Genomic DNA, 23,407 nt, shown 5'->3' with positions numbered 1-23,407 from the left:
ATAAAACCGTAAAAGTAATGTCTGTTCAGATTTGTAATGGAGATAGCGGATGCAGTCAGGAAGGTAAGCCACTTCTGTCCTGCAGAATTCAAGTTTCCTAAGCTTCTCTGCAAGAAGATGGCTATAAATATTGTACCTGTAATTGTCACCCAGGATCGACAATGATTTCCAAAACTAGGCTGGGTACTTGATGCTCAGATTCCTTCCCCATTTCCAGCTTGTACATCCCGGTCAGCAAATACCACAACAACATCAGCTTCCCACATAAGCAATTGCTGTGGCTACCACTGGAAATCTGTGCAATCAGCTGTGATGAGAAATATCTAAAGGACACTGATCACTTGGACAAAGACCCAGGTCTGAAAAAAAAATATTGAAAGCCATCCAGGTCTGCTCATTCAATAAGGACGAGATTGTATCAGTATCTCCAGACTAGACTATCCCCGCTGAACCAGCAAAACACTGAGATGTAACAGCACTGTTAGCTCTAGCAAGGGCAGACGTTTGATGCTGGTGCTTCAAAGCAGCAAGAATATTCAAACTCGCCACACTGTCCCTAGCAAAATGAACAGAGCTGTTCAAGGCAAAGAAGCACACCTGTAATTCAGAGCTGACCGAAGCATTTGCCCCTCAGCTTCCGAACAGGTTTTTGCTCTCCCCACTTGCCAAGTTTTTTCATGACTTGACTCTCGTGCAGTATTTTCCTCCAAGGATTTCTCAAAGGTGGCCTGGTTTGTACGTTTGGTTTTTTTTGGGGTGGATCAAGGTAATGCAACTAAAGGACTGGAAAAAATGAAAAGCAGATCTCTGATTTAAAGTCAATCCTAGGGGCTTTACGCTTTGTTATGGGAGCCTACTTCAGCTCTAGCAGGGTCCGACTGAAAACCCTTCACCTACAGCTAAATATATTGAAAGCATATCAGGAGACCACGTTTCGAAAACCAAACACAACAGAACCCCTTTAAAATGAAAAGCAATTTTTTTTCCCCCGACAGCTCATCACTCATGGTGGGACACGAAACCACGTTCTTTTCTTCCTCACTGCATTAAGAAATTTTCACCATGACCAAGTTCATCACAGGTGGGCCCTGCTGTACCAGAGAAGATTCCAGCCTTGGCTCCATGTTTTCTGTGGAGCCAGGCTTTTATTTTTATTTTTTTTGGCAATATCAGTATTTTTCCACCAATGTCAGCACGCTGTTAATCACAGCTGAAAGCAGATTAAACACATTTCCTTATGTTACCTCACTAGCAGTACCTTATCATCCACTTCTGCAACAGCAGCACAAAGGTCCACCAGGTTAGGCTGCAGATGTCCGTTCACTATCTTCTCATTATAAATATAAATCTGAAACGTATTGAAAGTAAGCAAGTTTAACGATACATATCACCCCCCTTCCCTCCCGCCTGGCCACAGCAGCAAAATCTCAACCAGGCTTCAAGAACAGAGCGTCCCCAGCGAGTCCCTTCTGCTTCCCTCCCACGTTAGCCGCTTCCGATCCAAGGCAAGAGGAATGGGCAGCAGCACCAACCCCGCTTCCGCAACACGCCAAAGCCCCAGGCCTGCCCGGAGGTTGGCAGTAATCCAGCGTTCAGGGGTTCCGCATGGCAAAGCGCTGCGCTGAACGCCCCCTTAGACTAACTGCAGCTCGTCGCTGGAGGACAAAGATGCAGAAGAGACATCCAGACAACTGGATGGCTGTGATATTCCCCTGCATGGCAGCCTCCTACCTGCTGGCATAAAAGAAACAGAATTTTGCTGGTTTGTGACAGCATTCAGGGAAATCTGACACAGGGAAATGAGAAGGGAAGCCTGTCCCTTCAAAACCTGCCCTTAAACATATTTACACGCACATACCCGTTTGGATTTAAATCTTGGTCTTAATTTAGCTTCTTCTACTATTGTTTATTCTACTCTCAGCCCAAAGTCCTTCCAGCTACGTCTGAAGATAATAATTCTCGATGCTAGAAAGGCAGTGCTGTCGTATTTTAAGTCCCTTTTGCACGCACTACTTCCACATGCCCAGTGTGGAAAGGAGATGCAGAGCTCAGGATTGCAACCAGAACCTACCATCAGTGAAACCACCTATGCGGACTCCACCGTGTTTCTGTGAAACAGTTTGAACTATCCATGAAGAACAATTAATCATTTCAGCATAATTAAAAACGCATTTCATGGCGGATGATAAACTGAAAGAGCATAGACCGCCTGATCTCCAGGACTCCTAACAACCCACCGAAACCATACGAGCTGAAACCCAGGTATTTTTGCACTCGAGCACGGTGATGTTAAGGACAGCTCAGCCAGACCAGCTTCTCCAGAGGGCTTGCCAGAAGCAGACGGCAACTGCACCGCGTGTTTTGGTAGCCGAAGCCTGCCCACAAATGCCATGTTTCCACGGGACATGGCAAGCAGCCTGCAAACCTGACGAGAGCCCACCTGCCCACCCTGGGGAAGACACGGTGATTCCACGGCTACCCCTGGAAGGAGTACTGCTAGAGAGGTCGGCCTTCCCATAGTCACAAAACATCAGGGAATAATGTTGACAGCCTCAAAGCACGAACATAACTATGCCATAAGGAAGACCCTTAACGCAGGTATATTACAGTAGATATGAAACAAATTAATGTACTATTAACAACCACTAAATCAAAGGTACACTTTACCAGCACAACCACGCACCCTATTTTGCGATTCGTTCATTCCCAGTTACCGTAACTGAACGCAGCCACAGAAAAACAGATGTACAAGCCGCTATCCGGCTCAGCAAAGACAGAGCCAATGCACACAATCACAGTAATTGTGTGCAAATTAGGCAACACTTTGTCTGCATCCTTTCACACAGTCCATTTTGAAAAATCAAGTCCTTCTCTTTCATTTTATTTCCAACAGTGCTGGTAAACAGATCATCTCAAATAACAAAAGTAACAAATTGGTTATGTAAAGGTTTATCAGTTTTCCCTGGAAATTTTCAGAGGGAGCCTAATGCCACCAGACATATTAATTCATAGCTCATGCACTAAAGCTTCTCTTAAGCGATGGCATTAAAATGGGATATAATTTGACAAACATCAGGATTAAGACTTCAGCATGCTTTTTCCTACACACACACATCAGAAAAGGGATGTTGTACACGTGAGAATAAAGAGAATATAAAGTTTTCATTTGCATACAATTACGCATTGACATGAATTCTAAAACCCATTTTTTTTCCAAAAGGTTAAAGGAGTTTCAGTTTACTATACAAGCATAAGTGATTTCTGCAGTCATATATGGTGTTCAGGATCTCCTTTTGACAAAAAAAAAAACCTGCTGCAGCAGACAGGTGAGTACTCTTCTAAAAAGTCAGGCTAAATTTCTGTAGTTTCCAATTGCATTTTAACTCCAGGCAGACATCTTCATGTTTTACCTACCATATCTTCTAACACTACGCTCACAGGTATTTATTCTCCCCACCTCTCTCTCTCTCTCTAGAAAACAATGTTTAATTATGTTTTTTCATTTCCACTCACCTGACGAGCGTAGGCCATCTCCACGCTGTCCAAAGAGCTGCGACCTGGAGGACCCGACTCGCCAACATAGCTAGGCTGTTTTACGAGAGGTATAAAAGAAAGTATAAAATTACTGCAATGCATTTTACCACTGTACCTATTCCTAAAGAACAACAGAGAACCATCTTCCCGACAGAACTAAGAACGGGGCTTTGAACTGTCTGCAGAGTGAGACACTTAGTCTCACTGCAAAACTCCACTATCTTCCCAATATAGCTTAAACTTCCAAAAGCGACAGAAACCCTCCGTATTCAGTGCACAAACCAACCATTAGCTCTCTAGAATCAGGACATCGGTGTCTCTCGACAGCATCTTGTAATTTTAATTCTTTCCTTTTGTTTCTTGAAAGGTTGCTTATTGTCACCTTAGTGTCTTGCTGCCAAGCATCTAGTCCGAGCCTCCACCACAGCAAGGACACAGAATTCAACGGACCAGCTCAAACGCATCCAGTCTAGCAAATCTGACACTCCAGTTTTGTCCCAGTACAATGAAACAGACACAAAATGGGACTGCAACATTCAAATATGTGCTGAAAAGTGCCCCACTGCTGGAGGAAGAAGGATGCTGGCAGTATCCTGACCTGAAAAAAAATAAAATAATCATCTTTCTACCCATAGAAACTATGCCAGGCTTGAGATATTTTCAGCATAGAGCCGGGAGGGACAGCTGATGGAGACATGGCATGGAAAATATGTACTCTCTTATAAAATTCAAAATACAACATGCCATAATAGTTTAATGCTGCATAAAGCTGTTCTTGTAAGTGTTCACTACAAACTACAGGTTAGTTTTCAGTACAGTCACCATCGAACACGGATGTTCACCACTCTGGAGGAAAGAACACTCCCAATTAAGTATGTAATAACCTTTGGTGTTTCCTGCTTCCTGAAAATGTAATTCTTCATTTCAGCATAAGCACTGCAAGTCTTGGGTTTGAAAAATAAAGTGCAATCATTTTAAAGACTGATCCCTTTGAGGTAAGCAGTCCTTTAACATCAGCTGCTTCATAAGCAGTGCTACAGCCACGATGGTCTGAAGATAAAAGCGAGACAAGCTCAGTATAGACGCATAATATTTATTATGAAGCCAACTGACATAGTTGGGGCAAGCAAAAAGAAACAGACAAGCTTTCAGAAAAGCAAGCAGGTTTTTAGGTCTGAAACCGAAGCGAGAGCCTTTGAATTTCAGCCTTCGAACCCAAAAGCTTATTTGACTCTCCCAGGCATAGCTGGTCTGGTAACAGATGTCACCTCTCCGCGTAAACCTTGCTCAGCTTACTCCAGGTGTCTCGCTTGGGTAGTTAGGAGGATTTAAGATGGTTCTTTGCTTCCACCAGGAGAGAGGATGCGATGCACATAAGCTAAATACTGCAAGCAGCTGAGCAAACACCAAGAAGTTGAGTTATCTGGTAACAAACCAAGGCAAGTCCATCTATATTTTAAACTGGAATCAGTAACTTTTTCTGAGAAAGAGCAGGTACATCTGCAGAGTGTTAAAATCAAGCTTTTTACCAGCGAAGTGGGTTACAGCCTCATTAGCTGTTATGCTGCACCTTAGCAATACTGCCAAATAGCTTTACTTTTTCTCACATCAGTTACCCAGAAGGTCGGTACTTTATTGGGCAGATAGCATCACCTGCAAGCGTTGCCTAAGGACATGCCCTAGTCTTTCTTGGAAGACTTCAGTTAGATGCGACCGCCTTGCTGCCTGTACAAACAGACGTCAAAGCCCAAATGCGATGGAAAAACAAACAAACAAAAAAAAACCCATTGTTTTCACTTTCAGTTTAATCAGCTTTAGAGTTCAGCTTTGCCGACACCTGGCAGGGCGCAGCACGGCAGGACCAGCGCTCCTGCCACGGCCTGGCTTGCGTGGATTTCAGGCAAAGAGCCGAGAAACGGGTAGCTTTTCTCCAGATGGTGCCATCATTCAGCTTGTTTCAAATGAGGACAAAACGCTGACAGGGTCTTCACAAGACTCTCACTTCTTTGGGGAACTGTATCCTAACTTTGAAATGAAGTAATATAAACACATGAACTTCCAGACATGTCACCGATCAGTCTATGCGCTGAACGATGCTTCAGTCATTCCCTAATGCCTGCAATTTTAATTTGATTATCATTTTAACTGAGGTTATCTTCTATGGTGCAGGACCTCCCTTACGCCCACGAGCGCACGTTCTTGCACAGACAATGGCTATGCACTGTCCTAGTCCGGGAGTTTTGATCGGGAAAATTTTTGCAATTTAATTTAAATTTAAAGACCAATGAAGTGACACAGTTGCAGTGGCCAAGAAGCTGTTCTGAGTTAGCCAGGAATTTACAGGAGAAGATAAGGGCATTGACCTCTGTTGAGAGGTCAAAGAACTTCGTGATATTTGTGATTACTGCTTTCTGCGTAGCATACCATTGATTATAGAATAAAAAAAAAAAATATTCAGCTGTGTTTATCCCTGATATAGTGAAATACAAATGAATGAAGGTATCAAAGCTAAATCTAGACAATCCTTTAAAATTGCTGGAATTAGTTTATCACTGCATTAATTTCTCAGTCACAGTGCAACTTAAATTGTGTCCAACCTGATTCTAAAATCAGGCAGATGCATTTAGACCTTAGGCAATATAAAGATGCCTTACCAAAAACCTAAAAGAAATCCCACTTTTTGCAGCTGAACTTGCACAAAAAATACTCCTCACAGTCACTCCTAATGGATACTGATATTCAGAAACATTTGCATTTTTCGTTCAGTGCCAAATCATCTGACACAAATTCCTTTAAACCCACCTAAAAAACGACAAATTCTTTGTTCTAAAGAACAAAGAAGCTGTTAAAGCAGGTTTCCTGGGAAACAGACACGATGGCAGAAATAGCGCTTTGCAGCCTTCCCCTATGCTGTGCCAGATAAATTGCAGAGTTATTTAAAGTAACGCTAAATTATGGACGTTGTCATTAATTACTGATGAGGTTTCATCTTCTAAAGCAAGTGACGAAGGGTACATTGTGACTTAGTGTCACTTTTCAACCAGTGCCCAAACACTAGAAACACAAGGACTGGGGCTTTGTTTTGTGAATCTGGTTCCTTTTTCTCCCGCTGCTGCTTTGCAGCACCAAAGAGCATCCACGTGGCTGCCGCTCCAGAGAGCGGCGTGGGACTGAGGGGTTGGAACCCACAGGTAAGGATCTGAATTCAAAAGCGCACGCCTGAAACCGAGAAATAACCGCTCTGGGGCTTGGGTTTTTTGCCTCTTTCTTTCCTCTAATTTTAATTCTACCCTCGCTGTTATGTTTTGAGGATCACTTTTTAACAGTCTGCCACAGCTGAGAACCGCCACGTTGAAATTAAATTCTTTAAATGTCCACTACCGACTTGGCATTTCAGCAAGGAAAAAAAAAAATTCAGGAACTCGAGAATTTGTCTCGCTTTTCTTTCCTACACCAAGAGCCACGGGAGCAAGCTTATTTCCTATTTTTTTCCATCTCATACTTGCATTCTGGCTTCATCTTTGAATTATTAAACTTTAAATAGTAAAAAAAAAAAGCCCTAGCTCACTGAACTCTCTCATGGCTGTGCTAAAAGGAAATTTCAAAAGGCAAACTAAAGCACTGAGTCAGCGTGGGGAAGGCCGTTTCCACTCTTCACCCTGACCTGCAGAAAGGGAGAGTTGCACAGGCAATCCGTCCGTAGCTGGGAACCAGTGGCTGGACCGGCATTCCCTTGGCGGGGGAACTGGGGAAGGGGGAGGATATCTTTTGGTGGCAAGTCAGAACTTACCAAGTTTTCAAGTAAGGAAAACATTATGAAAGATGTGTTGAAAACAGCTGCTGGGTGCATATGAGAAGACCCATCTTTCAGGTCAGGCTCTTGAGCTTAACTGGAGCGGCAAAAGGAAAAATAGAGAAGTGGGTAATGCACACAGGACTGCACGAGTGCAAGCGCACACACACGTATCTTTCTGCATCTCTAGTCTGATATTGCTTAAATGGTTTGTGCTGTTTGTCAACCGCATTTGCTTCTCCCTGTCCTGAATTTAGGTCTTTCCAAACCATTCTTCAGAACTGTAATATTTATTCTGAACGTTATCCATTCGCGAAAGCTGCAGCTATACTGCGCTGCCGTCACATTTTTATCTTTAAATTCATTTAGCCTTAACGATGCCGCTTTTCAAAGGAGTCCTGCCTTCATTTGTACTCAGCCGAGCATTCAGCTTCGCTCGCACACCAAACCACGTGCATATAAAGATGCATTATTCATCACCCTCATCTGCATATGCACATTCCTCAGCAGCAGTCTGGGCAGACATTTTGTCAGCACTCCAAATGGCTTGGCCAGTAGACGCAGCGAATAACTAGGCAGGAGATTGAGCTGGAGAAACACCATCAAAATACACTGCGGTGCGGCGGAGAAGCAGAGAGCATCTCGCAGTCCTTGGGACTGGAGGGATACAAAGACACGATAACAGAGGGGCAGAACAGAAACCGAGAGCGACAGCGTCTCTCCGTCACCGCGGGAGCGGGTTGCTTGACAGCAGGAGAGGAAGAGCTTGGGGTGGGAGTGGAAGAAAGAAAAACCTGGAATAAGAGGACAAAAGAAATGCCTCGGCCGCTAGTGGAACGAGTCTCGGAACAAACACCTTGAGAGCATAAGTGTTTCGATACTTTGAAAACAAAACCCAGGCTTTCCTCCCTTTTCGCCCAAGAATCATCTTTTTATTAGCTCTGGTTTTCCCTTATGGGAAGAAGGCCAGGCTGGAGGAGAAGGGGGAGCCGAAAACCCTAACGGCAAGTCCTGCGCTAGGTTCTTTGAATCACGAGCTTTGCCTGTTAATTGGTCTTATTTCCGTGAATAATGTGTTGGTATTTCACTCTGCCCAAATTAGCTTGCCCAAAGCTGGAGAATTGGCTCATAGGCAGACCGGCCCCCTGCTGCATTTGGATCTGTGCCTTTTCAGTTGATTCTCCATCTCCAGAGGATATCAATTAAAGCTCTACTATATTCCACAGGCTGTGTCTGTTTGTGTCACACACACACAAAAAACTTATTTGACTGGAACAAGGCTTTAGAAGAACAACCTGCTGTGGGGAGGTTAGATAACAGGCTTTTAACACAGTAGATGCACTTCAAACCTCTCAGACCTTTGACTTCTTGAAGCTAAGACTAGAATATATCAAGGATTTTAAATGCTCTTGAAATGACATAGCAATACTACAAGGGCTTTGAAATGTAGAGTGGAGTATTACTGAGTGATAGTGTATATTGAGTCTTTAAACTCATTCATGAAAAACATCAGAGGGGTTTTTTTTCCCCACCCTCCTTCCTTCCAATTTGGTGCTTGGCATCTCGAGTGCCAGGGACTGGGAGTAGTGTCCGTTGGACACTGAAACATCAGGAAAGGGGTTTTACCTTTTCAGACTAGGTTGTTAAATTGCTTTTCCAAGCAGTTAATACCCGCAGTTCGAAAGGAAAACCCCACACCAGTTACTGACGCACAAATCAAAGAGAGAATATGAGAATAGCTGCCAAGCCTTCAGACTCGCATCCTAAAATAATGGGATAGCTGTTCCCAGTTTTAAATGGATTCAGCCTGCATTATTTAGCATTTCTAATATTGGAAAGCTGGACAACCTTCTGAGAAGTCACAGTAAAGTATCAGTAAAATAGTTTCTGAGGAAGACAGCTTCTATAAAAAGATGTATGCTAACTGGGATTAACCTATATTTAAAAGAACAGTAATCAGAAAGGGACATTTCATTAACAACTTTAATTATTTTCAAATCCCTATACAGGTCATACCCCATTAACACCAAGGGCTTTTTTTACTTTAATGCACTTTGCAGCTCTATAAGTCATTCCAATGAACAAGAATTTTTTATTTATTTTATTTTTTTTTAAAAAAAAGGGGGGAGGGAACATGGCTATAAAAAACTGGGCCTGTTTTCTGGCCTGAAAGCACAGCAACTTGCATTCCCCCACCTCCTACTGCCTCTCCTCTCACGGTTACAGTTCTCACGGAGCAGCATGCAGGGCCTGTGATGTTAAATTTGTGCTCCACGGCTCCCAGCTGATGCCTGATGCCTCTAACTTAGAGGGGTGGAATTCCCACATCTCTGCGTGTAACTCTGCTTTACTCTACTCATATAACTGGAGCATTTGCTTTAAGAGAATAAACTTTAAAGTTTTAAGTTGTAACATAAGGTAAGGAATATTTTAAGTTGCTAGTCAATACCTTTTCATGTTAAACATGGGGTCAGTCTTGCCCAAAGGATTTGGTCACTACTGGATTAACCTTGAATTGCTGAACACTTGAGTAGCACAAAATTTTAAGCTGCACTGCATGAGACAGCAAGGTAAACGAAAACATAATTTTTTTTTTTTTTTGACCATTCATTTGGTTTTGCCGAGAAACCTGAGAGACTTCATCAGCCTCCTAAGAAAAGCCATAAATCCTGGCTAGCACACTGTGACGAGGGAAACAGGCACTCTAAGACCTATGTGTGAGCACAGTTCCAGCAGAGAAACTGCCTGGTCCCATTTGCGTTGCAAAGGTTTTCTGAAGGTGAAGTTTACCCTAAAGTGTTTTCTGTCCCCTGGATATATTGACCTAATACATGTCAGTGTGATGAACTTTTCCGCTTGCACATATGTTGCTTAAAACATAGCTGCAGCAACAGCAGCTCCATTGCCTTTACCCATCAGTCAATAAAAATAATCATAAAGGTTTGCTATTTTGCTAGACAAAGCATTCTGCTAGTCACAGCCTTTCTGGAATTAAATAGAGATTTGCTATTTCACATTTTCACACAGTTGTAGCTACAGAATAATCCAGAGGTGGTTTCCGCAGCGCTGGAGTGCCAGCTGTGTACACGCTGTGCGTGATTGACGTGTTTAGAAAGAGAGATACCTCATTTTCCTGGGTGAAATCGAGAGCATCTTCCCCTGACGCAAGCAGGGTATGAAGAATCCTTTGTTTCACCTGTTCCCATTCAACCAGCATTGATTCTCGGTGATACTCCTCAGCCATAGCAAAAGTCTGTTGGTGAAAAAGAACAAGAGCTAAGGAACACGTAAGAAGCCCCAAACAGCGTAGCTCTGCTATTAATGGTCCAGCTCAAAAATGAAACAGAAAATAGATAAATTAACCAGGTCAGCCCTCAAGAGCTAATGATGCGCCGCATATTATTTTAACAGGTTTCCTGTTCAGGTCCGAGGGGGTTCAGAAAGCAGGTGAGCGTGGAATTAAGACAACTCTCACATCGCCAGCTGGTAAACAGTGAATCTGTCTGTCTTCCATGGTACTGCAATACACAGAAAACTTAGGCTGGAAATCAATACGCTTCTTTCTTTAATTTAGCAGCATGGACGCAATAACCAGGTCATCGCTGTTGTGCGCAGTTTGTTGAGACTAGCTTCTCTAATGGCAACGAACTTTTCATCTCCCTGGAGGCTGTAAAGGTTTGACTTACTGCATTCTTAACAGAGACGTGTCTTTATTGCCCGCATTTCATTTTCAGGTCTCTACCAGTGTGTTTTTCTTTTAAATGGGAAAGAAAATAGAATAAAAATAAAAGTATTAGGGAAAATTAACCAGCACCAAAGGATCAGAGTCCCTCTGTCATCAGGAACGTAACTCCAGAAAGCACGTAGGAAAATCACATCTGGAGAGGAATCATCTTTTTTACCTTTAAAATGGCTGATGTGCTACATTGTCTTCTAATCCAGTTGGGGAACTCACAGAAGGAAACAGCTTTTCCCCCTTCCATATTCCTTATTTTGGCAATAGCATTAGGATAGAGAAGATGCTTCGCTACCTTTCCAGTTATTGTTGGGATGATGCTAACCAGCAGCCTCGACTATACCAGGACAGGAAATAAAGAATATTTTCACTAATCCTAAACAGAGAATAAGCTATATTGGATCTTCCACTTCTTTCTCTTTCCCAACCTCCTCGGTTTTTCACATAGCTTTGTGCTGCAGCGGACATAACTACATGTCTTGGTTGGCTGAGTAAGTTTTTCATCTCATTACAGCCCATTGTTAGGATATTGTCAATTAAGGGGCAAAACATTCCCCAGTATAAATGAATTGATAAGAGGCAGTGACATTTGGCAAACTAATTATGGTGCATGCATGCAACTAGAGCATAAGCTTTGTGTTTCTTTGTTTTACATCACCAATTCACTTTATACTGTCATGGCAGAATATAGGTCTCATCCTTACATTCACTATAATCATTTCAACAGGGTTTTAAATATGCTTCAGTAATTACAGTATAATTATAAGTAATTAAAATAATTTAATAATGCTTACCTGCTATTTCTTATCATTGGAAAGAAACGCAGGCCCAGTTCTAAACCTGATGCCCCAAGTGTCCATGGGGGGAAACACTCGTACCATAAGCACCAGGAAGCATGCAATGACATTTCCACGCAGCAGTTTTAAGACAAACAACAGGAAGCGTTTTTCCACACTGCATAATTCAATTGTGGAAATCATTGCCCCAGACCATGACAGATACCAAAAGCATAAGTAGATTCAGAAATAGGATCAGATGAATTTCACATCAGAAAACGACCTCCAGCTCAGAAAATCCTCAAAACAACTATGTGCTTGGAGGCGAAGAGACAGGAGAGGAGCGGGGGAAGGCTAACACTGTCTCCGTCTCTTTTTCTTCCAGACTGAGCATCGATCCTTTTTGAGGGCAGAAAACTGGCCTCAGCAAACCTGAGCCTAAGTAACAACTCCGGCTTTCTTATTATAGCATCTTCTTCAAAACATTTTTTTTTTTTTTTTTTTTTTTTTCTTATCTGAGAGATTTGCTTTGGACAGCATGATGCAGTATGGCGTTCTGGCTCTTCTCCAGACACAAGAATTAAACCTTACAGCACTTCTGCTGCATAGGCCTGAATGCGGTCGTATGTACTTCAACTCCTGAAACCTGGAGAAACAGCTACAATAAACTCACTGAGCATCATCACTGTACAGGAAGTCAGCGCACACGGCATTTCTCAAAGGAAATAAACATCCGAGCGTTATCATCTCTAGAAAAGGCAGCATCCATGCAGAGGGGGTCGGAGCAAGTGTGCCGTGCCTTATGAACAAGGGCTGCTCTGTTCAAACAGATTTAACACCGTGAGCCTCGTGACCCTGCAAAATACTGCAGCTGAAATACAACTGACTTGTCTTTCTTCTGGAAATTCTACTTATTTCCCAATGTGTAGTTTTTCTATATTCTCAGTACAGTCCTCTTAAGTTTATTAAATATCCGATTTATTAATTCCTTAGGGAAGCCGCCCCCTCTCTTTAAAAAAAAAAAAATGAAAAAAGGTGCTTGTTTCCAACTTACCCTCTTCCTAGACTCTTCAATGGCTGACAGCAATGCATTATCTTTTTCATTTTTCAAGAATCCCTGCAGAAAAGGAGAAACAGAGCTTCAGTCAAAAAAAAATAAAAATAAAATCAGCTTTGCACTACCATCAGATACATATTGTAGTACTCAGCTCTTTCAACGCTGAGAAGTGCTCGCAGCTCTCTCCAATCCACTCCTGAGAAGTTTAAAGGTCACTTTACTTCACCAAAGGTACAGTAAGATGCCCACACAGACCAATGTGAAAATGAAAATGCATTAATCCCTGTTTTAATATGCATTAAATCCTAGTGAAAAGTCCTGCTTCTATTCTCTTTTATCTCTGTGTCCCAGCAACTGCTTCCTCTTGCTCTCCATTTGAGAGAGTGAGGATGAAAGCTGGTAGGAGCGATAAGCCAAGATAAGATTGTTGGACTTGAGTATGTCAGGAAGAAATAAAAAAAAAAAAAAAAAAAAAAGGGTTTTGACTTGGCAGCTTCAGGCAGGAGTGAAGGTCTTGGGAGGCCCAATAGGAACTGATAGGAGCCTTAAAAATAGTCAGCTGAGGAAGGATGGAAATAAAGTAAATAGTTGGAAAGCATACAGGAGAAGTTTACCGCACAGCCTCTCTCCATGCATCCAGCTGGAGTGGGTAAAAAAAAAAGATACATTAGAATTGTATTTTTAATTTTCAGTGTATCAGTAAATCTCAAAGAGGTCAGGTGTACATGAACAGATGTGTTTGATGCTCCTTCTCTCAAAGGCTGCTTCCATGACTCGTGCTAGGAAACATACCATATTTTGAATTGTAAACAAATAGCCATGGGGTAAACTGCAGTAACACACACAGACAACAAACAGGAAAGGTTTATTACACCCTAACTTGACTATCTTTATTTTGCATTTTTACTGTTACATCACCAGTTAAACAAACTAAATTGATTTGTACTCCCAGACTTCAACTTAATCATTATTCGAATCATTAAAAAAAGGAAAAGAAGCTTTTGCCTCCCTCTGAAGTAATCAACTATAACATTATCAACTCCATTAAGTGCTAATATTTGAAGAGTCCGTACACTCAGCCCCGCAGCTCTCAAACGAAGAGCCGCTAGCAGACCCAGGGAGTGGGAATTCAATGGACCACGCTTTATGCTTTTACGACGAGGAGACACAATTGCAGCAGTGTCTGACTGAACTTGTCAGGAATGAGGAGGCTTTCGTGCCCTTTGGTTTTTTACATCTTCCTGCAAATAAATGGTTCCTGCCCCAACAACCTGACAACATCACTACTGATCCACACAACCCGGGTAGAGCTGAGGATCTCCAGGGGAGTAGGGATCCTGTGGCAGGACAGAAGCTTGCTGTCATAGGGATTTAGACCTTTGGGAAAATGTATTTGTGGTAGGTCTTAAACAGTCCTGCAGCAGTGCTACACGCAGGCACGGGTATCACAGACTGCTACCCAGCTCTGGGAGGAAAGGAGGGTTTGAAATCTCCCCAAACTGAAGAAACCTGGCAGCAAACTCTGCCGCAGGGGTGTGCCATCTGCCTTCCTGCTACACAGCACCAGTACCTGAAATAAAGGGCATCGCACCCTTTCCTTCTGAAATATGCAGAACAAGCATTTGAGGTGTGGGACAGCCTGTGACCCCCTTCAGCTGGAAATAGGAGTGTGATCCCTTTCTGTATCCCAGATAGAGACCAAACTGCCATCCTCCAAGACAGACGTACGATGCAGCACCCCCGAAACAGCCCTTGAATTACGTACAGAAGAGAGCGGCCACTTCTACACAGCCTATTCTCCATTTCATCGTCCGCCATGTCCCGCTTTACTGTTAGACAATGCCCACAGAGAAAACACACTTAGAACCTGAAAAAGGGAAGTTAAATCCAGATCCTCGCACACGTCTGGGGACCAGCTATCACAGCAGCTGTCACCAAGGCAGGGGCTGCCACAGCCACCCAACCGGACAAGACCCCATCTCGGCTCCACGCGGGAGAGGTGGGGAGGGACAGAGACATGGCTTTGTAAGGCGTGTCCATGTTTGCAGGGGTAGAAGGACTTTGGGAGGCCAACAAGCTCTTTTTTTATTAGTATTTTATTTTTTTTTTTAATTTGATTTCCCCACCTCCAACCTAAATTGGAGAAAGATTATCTGGAATTATAACAAGCAGTGCTTCTAGACCTTCAAAGCACACACCACCATACGAGCAGAAGACACAGCCACATTTCTGATGGTAGGGATGCGATGCTGCAGAGAACACCGTGTGTTTGCCGTATCCTAACAACGCTGCCAGTTTTACAGGCAAAAAAGCCCACGATCGCTAAGATGCAGTCCTACAGCTATCCAGACACGATGGAAGGTGCTGAGCACATGGAGGCAGGTACCGCAGCTCGCAGAGCTCCTGGGTTCCCTGGGTCCCTGCTTGCTCTGCGAGCACAGGGCTCCTGAAAGGCGCGAGAGATCCAAGTCCTACCTTCCTGTCCTCTCTCCTTGGAGGGACGTGCACCCTGAGCTGAGCAGGTACCTGCCTAGGAAGGTACACAGCAATGATGGTAATCAGCAGAGTAATTTAAGATGTGCTTGACCTTCCCTTGAAGTCAGTAAATCCAAGCTGAGTATCTTAATGAAACCTCCCAGCTCCCAGAGAGTTCACTAGGTCCGTTTAAGGGATTACCTTACACCAAATGCCAATTAAGGGATGATAATTGTCTTTTTCAATCTGAAAAACTACTCCTTTAGCAAATCAAAATCCTCACACATTCCAAATAATATCTGCAATGCCTCACTGAGGAGAGGTACATTTTTAAAAAGGTTGCCCTATGCCTTGTGCTAAACATTATGACTGTGGCATGACAATTGCTGCTTCAGCTAATTACAGGCTAATTGTTAAACCTCAGAAGAGGGAGTTGCAGTAGCTGATGCTGGGGTTCCTGCCACTGCTCATGAGACAACTCCTGCTTAGTTAGGCCAAACAAGACCTCCTGGGGTTGTCACTCTAGGCTTTGGTGGCAAAAATTTCACAGGTTAAGAAAGTGAGGAGCGTCCGGCTGCTCTGACAGCATTTATCCCCTGGGTTTATTGCATTGCCACCTAGTGGTGCACTACGCTTTGGTCCCTGGACATTTAGATTTCATGGATGTATATAAACACACACATATGTCCATCTGCTATAAGCAAATGCAGAGCTCACTGGAACAAGGACGGCCAGAAAGATGGGAGAGATGCGCTTTACACTGGAGAATTTTGGTACTCAAAAACCCCAGGCCACAAAACAGCTTTAAGTGCTCACGTATTTCTTAAGCCTGGGCCTTGAACAGCGCTGGTTGTGCTCACGGAGTTACATGTGCCCTAAAAGCTTTCTGCAATCCCAGAGGCAAGGTTTGACTTTGGCACGAACGCCTGCAGACTGTAACGCGGATACGGAGGTACGGCGTCAGGCATGCACTGGGAGTACACGACCCACGTCGCAGGAGCTGCCCTCTCAGGGGAGATGCTCCTGATTGTACAACCAGCAACGAGACACTGCTTCGTATTCCGTATCTAAAGAGAGAAGCAGGAGGAGAACAGAGAGATTGTTAGGAGACAAAGGGCTATTTCACAGCGGCAGATGGCAAAGACAGGAATAGCTACCACCAGCATCGCTAAAACCCCAGAGGTGAAATCCTCACCTTGCAGCTCTCCGTGCACAAGCTCTGCCATTGCAGGCACCCCAACGCAGCCTGCATTTTGCTTGAAAACAAAGATTTATCTTATTTCCCCAAGGCAGGGTTTACACAAAAAGCTCACAGAGCCCTAATGTCCTATCATGCTTTCCTGCTTTAGTGAGCGGCATTTCATTTTCCTCTCTGTTACTGTGGGACTCCCACACATCCTTCCTGCGCCGAGTTTGGAAGGGAAGCGGCACAACTCTCCATCACAGGTTCTCTGCAACACTCGCTGCTGAATGTTTCCTACACACAATTTGTACATCTGATGAGATGGCGTTTGTAAAACAGGGACACAGGCGCAGAAATACACCCACTCTCCCACCTTCAGGTTCCCATTCTCCAGCTATTCCCACTTATTCCTGCATGTCTGCTGGGTCCCAGCACACCCTACTTCCTCTTGGATCTCCTACCCCTTGGATTCCAGTCTGATCGTCTCGCAGTCTCCCCTCTCTGCTGAAATCCAGCCCCGTTTGAGGATGGTTTGCAGAAGCGGCCCCACCAGTGGGGGAGCAGGACCCTTGGGAGGCCACACCGTTTCCCTGTTCTCACCGTGCTCCTTGCTCCACTGTCATTCCTCATCTCGGGCAACCGCTGCCTGACACAGGCTGATGTGACAGGAACCGGCACCTGCCTTGCTCCAGCCTGAATGCCAGCAAGAAAGCGTTCCAGTAACTAATTCATTATCGGTAGGAAAGGGCATGCGTGCACTGATGGTCTCTTTTTGACAGGAGATTGAAAGTCTCTTCCATTCACCGCAGTAAATGAGGTTAGTAAACTCTCTCCTGGCTGATAGAAGTCTCTTAATTACTTCCATCAGCCAGGCCATACTTTTAATACTTGATCTTAGTATTCAAGCTGTCAAGAGAAGGCGAATGTTGCCAAATAGGATACTGAGGCCTTGGATGTCGACAGCAATGCTTACTTTTTCACTGGCAGGGGAAGAAAGGAGAAAGTGAAACGAACAATCTGGGGCCATTTCAAGTCAATTGCTCTTTGATTAAAATATTTCCAAGTGCTGGATTTTTTATAGATCCAGCGGAGGACCAGCAGGGATGATGATTATAGGATTAAAAAAAAAAAAAATAAAAAAAATCACACTTCGGTAATGGTGTGGGAACAGCAGCTCCAGATGAAGCACCTGATTTTATTATCTCTACTATCAATTTTAAGAAGTGATTTTGTAAATACAATCCTCTTGCAAACATGCACGTGTCTGAGCGCCCCGCCGGGGTGGTGCACCCTGGCACAGCCCTCCTGGCTGCGTTCTCTCTGCAAACAGAAAAATGAAGCCAAACTACCCGAAACCCACTGCCACAATAACAGACCATACTATTTATTATGGCTTTTTACCATCCATATGATTGTTTATGCTGACGCAAGCATCAACGCTTATCGGCTGGCTTTAAACAGGCAGGTGGATGGGCTCATAAGCAATGGTGTGGCCACCTGAAGCTTCTTGGAAGCTTCTTTAGGTCTCCTAAGATTTGTTTTGCAGAAAGCATCAGCTTGTGCTAAAAACCACACAGCTAAGTGGCTTCACTACATACCTTGGCCTGTGCAATAGTGTCCTTCAAAGCAGCGAGGCGGCTGCCCGAAGATCAACTACCAAATGCAATGAGCTAAGAGCAGACTTGTGAAACTGGCTTTCTCCTTAGAGGACTTCAGATGACAAAATCGCTACGCAGCCAAAGGAGACCAAGAGCCCCAGTGCAGAGATCCTCAGAGCGGAAGAGAACCCAAGGAAGGGGGATTTACCAGTCTGCTTCACTTCAAAGCCGCATGAGAGACAAAGAATGAATCATTGTACGCAGATGCAAAGGTCCACCGCACAGGAAGGTCTGACGAGGCTCGTCCCACAGCTGCATACAGCCTTCAAATCCAGGATGTAGCAATAGAAAATTTTCCTAGCCTGAGACAGCCGAGCTTGTCAAACCACAATACGCAGTTCTCTAGCTGCTCACCACCAGGTTTAGAATGGAAAATCCTGCAATGTTTTCCTAGAAACTTAATTTACTGTTGACTAAACAGGAGAAAAAGCAGGGAAAAACCAGAAGGGTTTACAGTTTGCTAAGACCCAAGAGCCAGTTGTTGCATTGAAGACTTTCAAAGCCATGTTGAATCTCAAGAGGGGAAACCACAGATACTAATAGCTAGAACATAAAGCTGCGCTCATACAGCCAAACACTGAGCTCGGGGAAGATGCGCTGCTCGGCTACCTGCCTTCACAGGGGTCTCGAATCACATCCCCCCCGTGCACCACGACTGTGCTCCACACTTGTGACCAACACTCACGTTCAATTTGTTTGAAAGCCAAGGTAGGAGAGCTCTTCCCCACCCTGCAAGCAGACAGCATTTCAGCGCAAGTCATTAAAATATACAAACCCCCGCCTAATCTCTGCTGCGTTGCGTGACTAGCAACGACTTTAAAGATTATTTAACTTTTTTTAAAGCGGCTTTCTGCTCCAGCAAACCCAAAATTTCACAGAGCTGCTATACCGTCTCCTTTCACGACAGAGGAGCAGCAACATGGATGCCGTTGCGGTGGCAGCAAGAGTCGACGCACGCAGCGCTCAATCCCGCGCGTGCCAGCAACGCGCGCGCTCAGTCGGTGGCCGCATGCCTTGCGGGATGAAGACGGGGCACTGCCACTTGCCCACAAGCCTTCTTTGACAGGTTGGGTGCGTTGTAGAAGACGCCCGGCAGCAATCTTCGCTGGAGGACAAGTTCTGGGGCAGGAGCAGGGCTTCCCTGCCCCACCGCCGGCGTGCCTTTGGCGTAACGCTCCGTTCTGAATGCAGCCTTTAATCCGTGTCGCAGAGCGAGCCGTAGGCAAATATTTACAAAGTGCTCCCTGCTGTAGGTTAGTGCCAGCAATGCAAAAAATCAGTACTTTTTTTCTTTTTTGCTATTATTTCACTGGTTTAGACTGTTTGATCTGTGAAACTCATGCAGTTTCCACAGTAATCTTCAGACCGTATCCAAGAACATTGGATTTTGCTGTGTTGGATAAAGATCATTATTCCTTCTAACTGTGACAGGAAAAACTCAAACTGCCGAAAGCAGTGCTCCTCGGGAAATCACAGATCAGCTCCTAACAGAAGCAGGGGCAGAGGGCGCATGCTCTTTGACTTCTGCTGGGACCGTTTGGATCTGGCAAGTGAAGACTGGAAAGGCGCTCGGACAGGCATACAGAAGGAAGAAATACAAATACCTCTTAGCTTCTGCTTCAGCCACGAGACCATCCATTAAGGCCAATATCAAACCAACAGTTAATATCAATTCACTCCGGAGCGCCAAGAGGCACCATCAAACCCCACACCCAACCGCAGCCCCCCAAACACTTTTGCGGCATACAGCCATCAAGGAGAGCGCAAATATAAGCAACATTTACCGTGAAATATACAGGCAGCACAGCTTTATCACACTGGAAACGTCTAGAAAAATACCACCGCTCAGTTTTCCTACCGGAATATTGCACCAGGCACTCACACAGCACCCCCCAAATTGAACTCTCGCTGCTACATGGCCCTGCTTGTTCTGCATATGAACAGAGACCATCGCTGCTGGCAGGAAACATGACTCTGCTTAATTTTCGTTTCTTTCAATTCAACATAGGATGCTCAGCGAGTTCAGGCTTTCATGCACAAGATCACAGTATTTCACTTAAAATTGTACTTACAAGTGGCTTAACTCCTAACGTAACATGGAAAAGCACCGCAGTATTCCTATGCTTACAAAACGTGCCAGGCAAACTTAACGAATCCAAGCGTAATGATTGAATTGAGTGAAGTAGGACACTCGGTTCTAAAAACGACCAATCATAATATATGTAATTTATACATTACTTATACATTGTAGCTAGTTATTAAAATATTAGTAATTATCCGTACTGTTTGTTGTGTCTTTCTCCTTCATCAGAGTGAAACCAAAATAACTTCAATTACACAGATTAGTCTCTCATTCTCAGGATCTACAAAATCTTTGCCATGTCATGTTGGGCTACACAGCGCACGGGAATGCTGTTTAAGTGGGTTTAGTAGACTTTTTTTCAAAGTCACAAACACTTTAATGGCATAAAACTAAGATAATACCTTTTTTCATCTAAAATTCTACAGCAAAGTTGCTCAGAATAAGGTTCTCTTCCATGTACAATTATCAGCCTCCACTGCACCGATCATTTTTGACAGCAACTGTTAATGCGACACAAAAATAGCGTCAGCAACAGTGCTACCTTCTCTAGTGATCCTCTCCTTCCTTCCCAGGCATTTACTCATTTTCTGTCTCCCTACAATGCGACCGGGAGCTGTACAGCAAGAATCCCACGTCCTACCAAGCCACAAAGCACCAAGGAAATCTGCGCAGTAACAAAACAGTCTTGAATAACCCCAACCTGCTTAGAGGTCATGCAAAGAACAAAAGGAAGAAAAACAGTAGAAAAACAATAATATATTGAACTAGAGAAAGAAGGTGGACAGACTCTTGCCTGACAATTATGACAGTTGGAAACGTTACTTGAGAGCCACCAGAAGGAGCTTGTTCAGCTGGCTAACACTGGTAATCACACCTGAAAGCATCTCAGACAGCATTTCCGTTCATCTCAAGGAAGATAAAGAAACCAAAATGTCACAGAGGCAATTAAATGCAACGTCGCCTCCCTCGGAACACAACTTCTTGAGCGAGGGAAGGTCTCTGCACAGATCAGGCCAGCAGGACCTGCGGGAAGCCCACCTCCTTTGGCACCAGCGTTTCGCCATCAGCAATGGCATCGGTACAGAGCGAACGAGCCACCCAATCTGAGATCTGAGCTTGTTTGTTGAGTTTCCAAATACACGGCTATCTGTTTTTCTTCAGATTTTTAAATGCAGAGGGATGACCTTGGTGTGGGGCTTTGCTCAGCGCCATGATGACTGGCTACAGCCTCTCCCCTACGCTATCAGTGTCCTTGTATTAGCAGCCCAATTAAAAAATCCAACCCTACAAAAGTCATAAATGCATCAACAGATTCACAATCAAAGCAAAACTCAGGGCTTTGGCTTTTTTTTTTTTGAGTTTAGTTTAGAAATTAAATTATGAGGTAATTCCAATGGGCTTGAGATGCACAATGCAACCCTAAATGAAAAATATTTACAGCATACAAAGATAATTTCTGATCATCCACTGGAATAAGCTATTACATCCGCATCTCTGGTACCATGCTTTTTAAGGGAATACTGAGAAAAAAATTACAGATTAAAGTGATTTAAAATCTTCATTGTATAGTCATAACTAAGCCTGTAATGTAATACCTCTTGCTGAAAACATCCTTGCATCGGGCAGGACGCCCTCAAATCAAGCCATCGAAACTAATTTCACCGATGACGCCATTTTCTTATTTCTTTCGCTGCCATTTTAGCATCGTGGTTACTCCACATTTTCTCGAGAAGTAGCTCCGCGGTCTTCCCCCCCTCTAAGAGGAAACCATCCTCAAACAAGGCAGCGACAAATAAAACCTGTAGGTTGAATTTCTGCCCGTCTCGCGTCCTTGCACGGCAGGGACGAAGCACGCAGTTGCCATCGCAGACCACACCTCAAATTTACCGTAGCGAGAGCCGGTGAGGAGTCTCCCGAGATGGCGTAAGCTGAGAAACCAGCCACTGGAAATCTGTCAGCACTGCACGAAAAATGGAGAAAGCCGAGGAACGAGGAGTGCCCAGCCCTGTTACAGGAGGATAGGCTTCTCTCCGAGTGCCACAGAAACCACTAGCTAATACGGGAGTAGTTTGAAAAGAACAGAAAAAGGCATAAAGGAGGCATACTGACAAGCTTGCAGCGTCTGTCGCTGGACTAACTGCACGTTAGCATCGACATATACACAGATACAATAACCCTGGCGGCAGAAAAATCATTTCTCAGGATCGCATCCCAAAGCCGAACTGCCATCCCTATCAGTCAATGAAGTATTTCCCGGCCTGAAACGGCACATTTCTGATGGAACATCAGCAAGAAGGACAATTTATTAATCAAACCTGCTAGTCATTAATACCCAGTCTCCTCTAACCCGCTTCTGCACATTTTAGTTGCAATCCTTCGGTGTCCCTCGCCCCTGTAAGTGCGCTATCCTTCTGCCCGTCTGGCTGGGAGCACGTAACCCCGCTGTTTGCGAGAAAGACCAATGTTCTCAGGCTTTTTTGGAAAGAAAACACCTTATCGGTATCTGCACATCTCTTCCTTCACAATTTCAGACGCATAAAAACTGTTAAATGCCTTCAAGTTAGCCTGAAAGCGTACATAACAAAACCAGTAACGGAAAAAATTGGATCTCTTTACCTCCTCCGGATGGAAGTAGCGAGCCTGGCAGCGCTGAGCCTGACACTCTCCCTGCGCTCGGGCTGACTCAAGCTGAAGGATTTCGGCTGCCGTGCCCCCATCCCACAGCAGAAAGCCCGCGTACCGCTTTCCTGAACGTTCCTCGGGAGCACTAGTTAGCTTTCAGCTTCAGTAAAAAAAAAAAAAAAAAAAAAAAAAAAAAAGAAGAAAAAAAAAAACACCCAAGAAACCAAGCAAAAATCTTCCAGCCTCCATCTGTATTTCAGACACAAAGTGATGCATGCAGCAAACGCTCGCTGCCTCGAAGGGACAACGCCTGGTTCAGAGACATCAAAATCCTGTCTGCACTGAAAAAGCGATAACCACGTTAAACTGGGATGCAAACCCTACGCCCCAGCAAAAGTGGCTTTCCCTGGGGCTGCACCTCCACAACGGGGTTTCCCCGTAACATTTCTATTGCCATTTGAAATCTCCCAGAAAAACCCACGTAGGGAAA

At 44.2% G+C, this 23,407-nt stretch overlaps 1 protein-coding gene across 1 annotated transcript in view; it reads right to left on the bottom strand.

Annotated features, from left to right (window-relative positions):
- The window catches only part of NUP93 (nucleoporin 93kDa), a 77,753-nt gene that overhangs the window by 19,946 nt on the left and 34,400 nt on the right, over positions 1-23,407 (bottom strand). The window contains exons 3-6 of the mRNA XM_009892955.1: positions 12,894-12,956; positions 10,452-10,580; positions 3,514-3,588; positions 1,259-1,348 (exon numbers count right to left, since the gene is read on the bottom strand). Of these exons, the coding sequence (XP_009891257.1) occupies positions 1,259-1,348; positions 3,514-3,588; positions 10,452-10,580; positions 12,894-12,956 (357 nt within the window). The remainder of the gene's footprint in view (positions 1-1,258; positions 1,349-3,513; positions 3,589-10,451; positions 10,581-12,893; positions 12,957-23,407) is intronic.

The sequence above is a fragment of the Charadrius vociferus genome, unplaced genomic scaffold (genome assembly GCF_000708025.1).
Source record: "Charadrius vociferus isolate BGI_N301 unplaced genomic scaffold, ASM70802v2 scaffold829, whole genome shotgun sequence".
Taxonomy (NCBI): Eukaryota; Metazoa; Chordata; class Aves; order Charadriiformes; family Charadriidae; genus Charadrius; species Charadrius vociferus.
The sequence above is the reverse complement of the archived record's forward strand: the minus strand, read 5'-3'. Positions and strand labels throughout refer to the sequence as shown.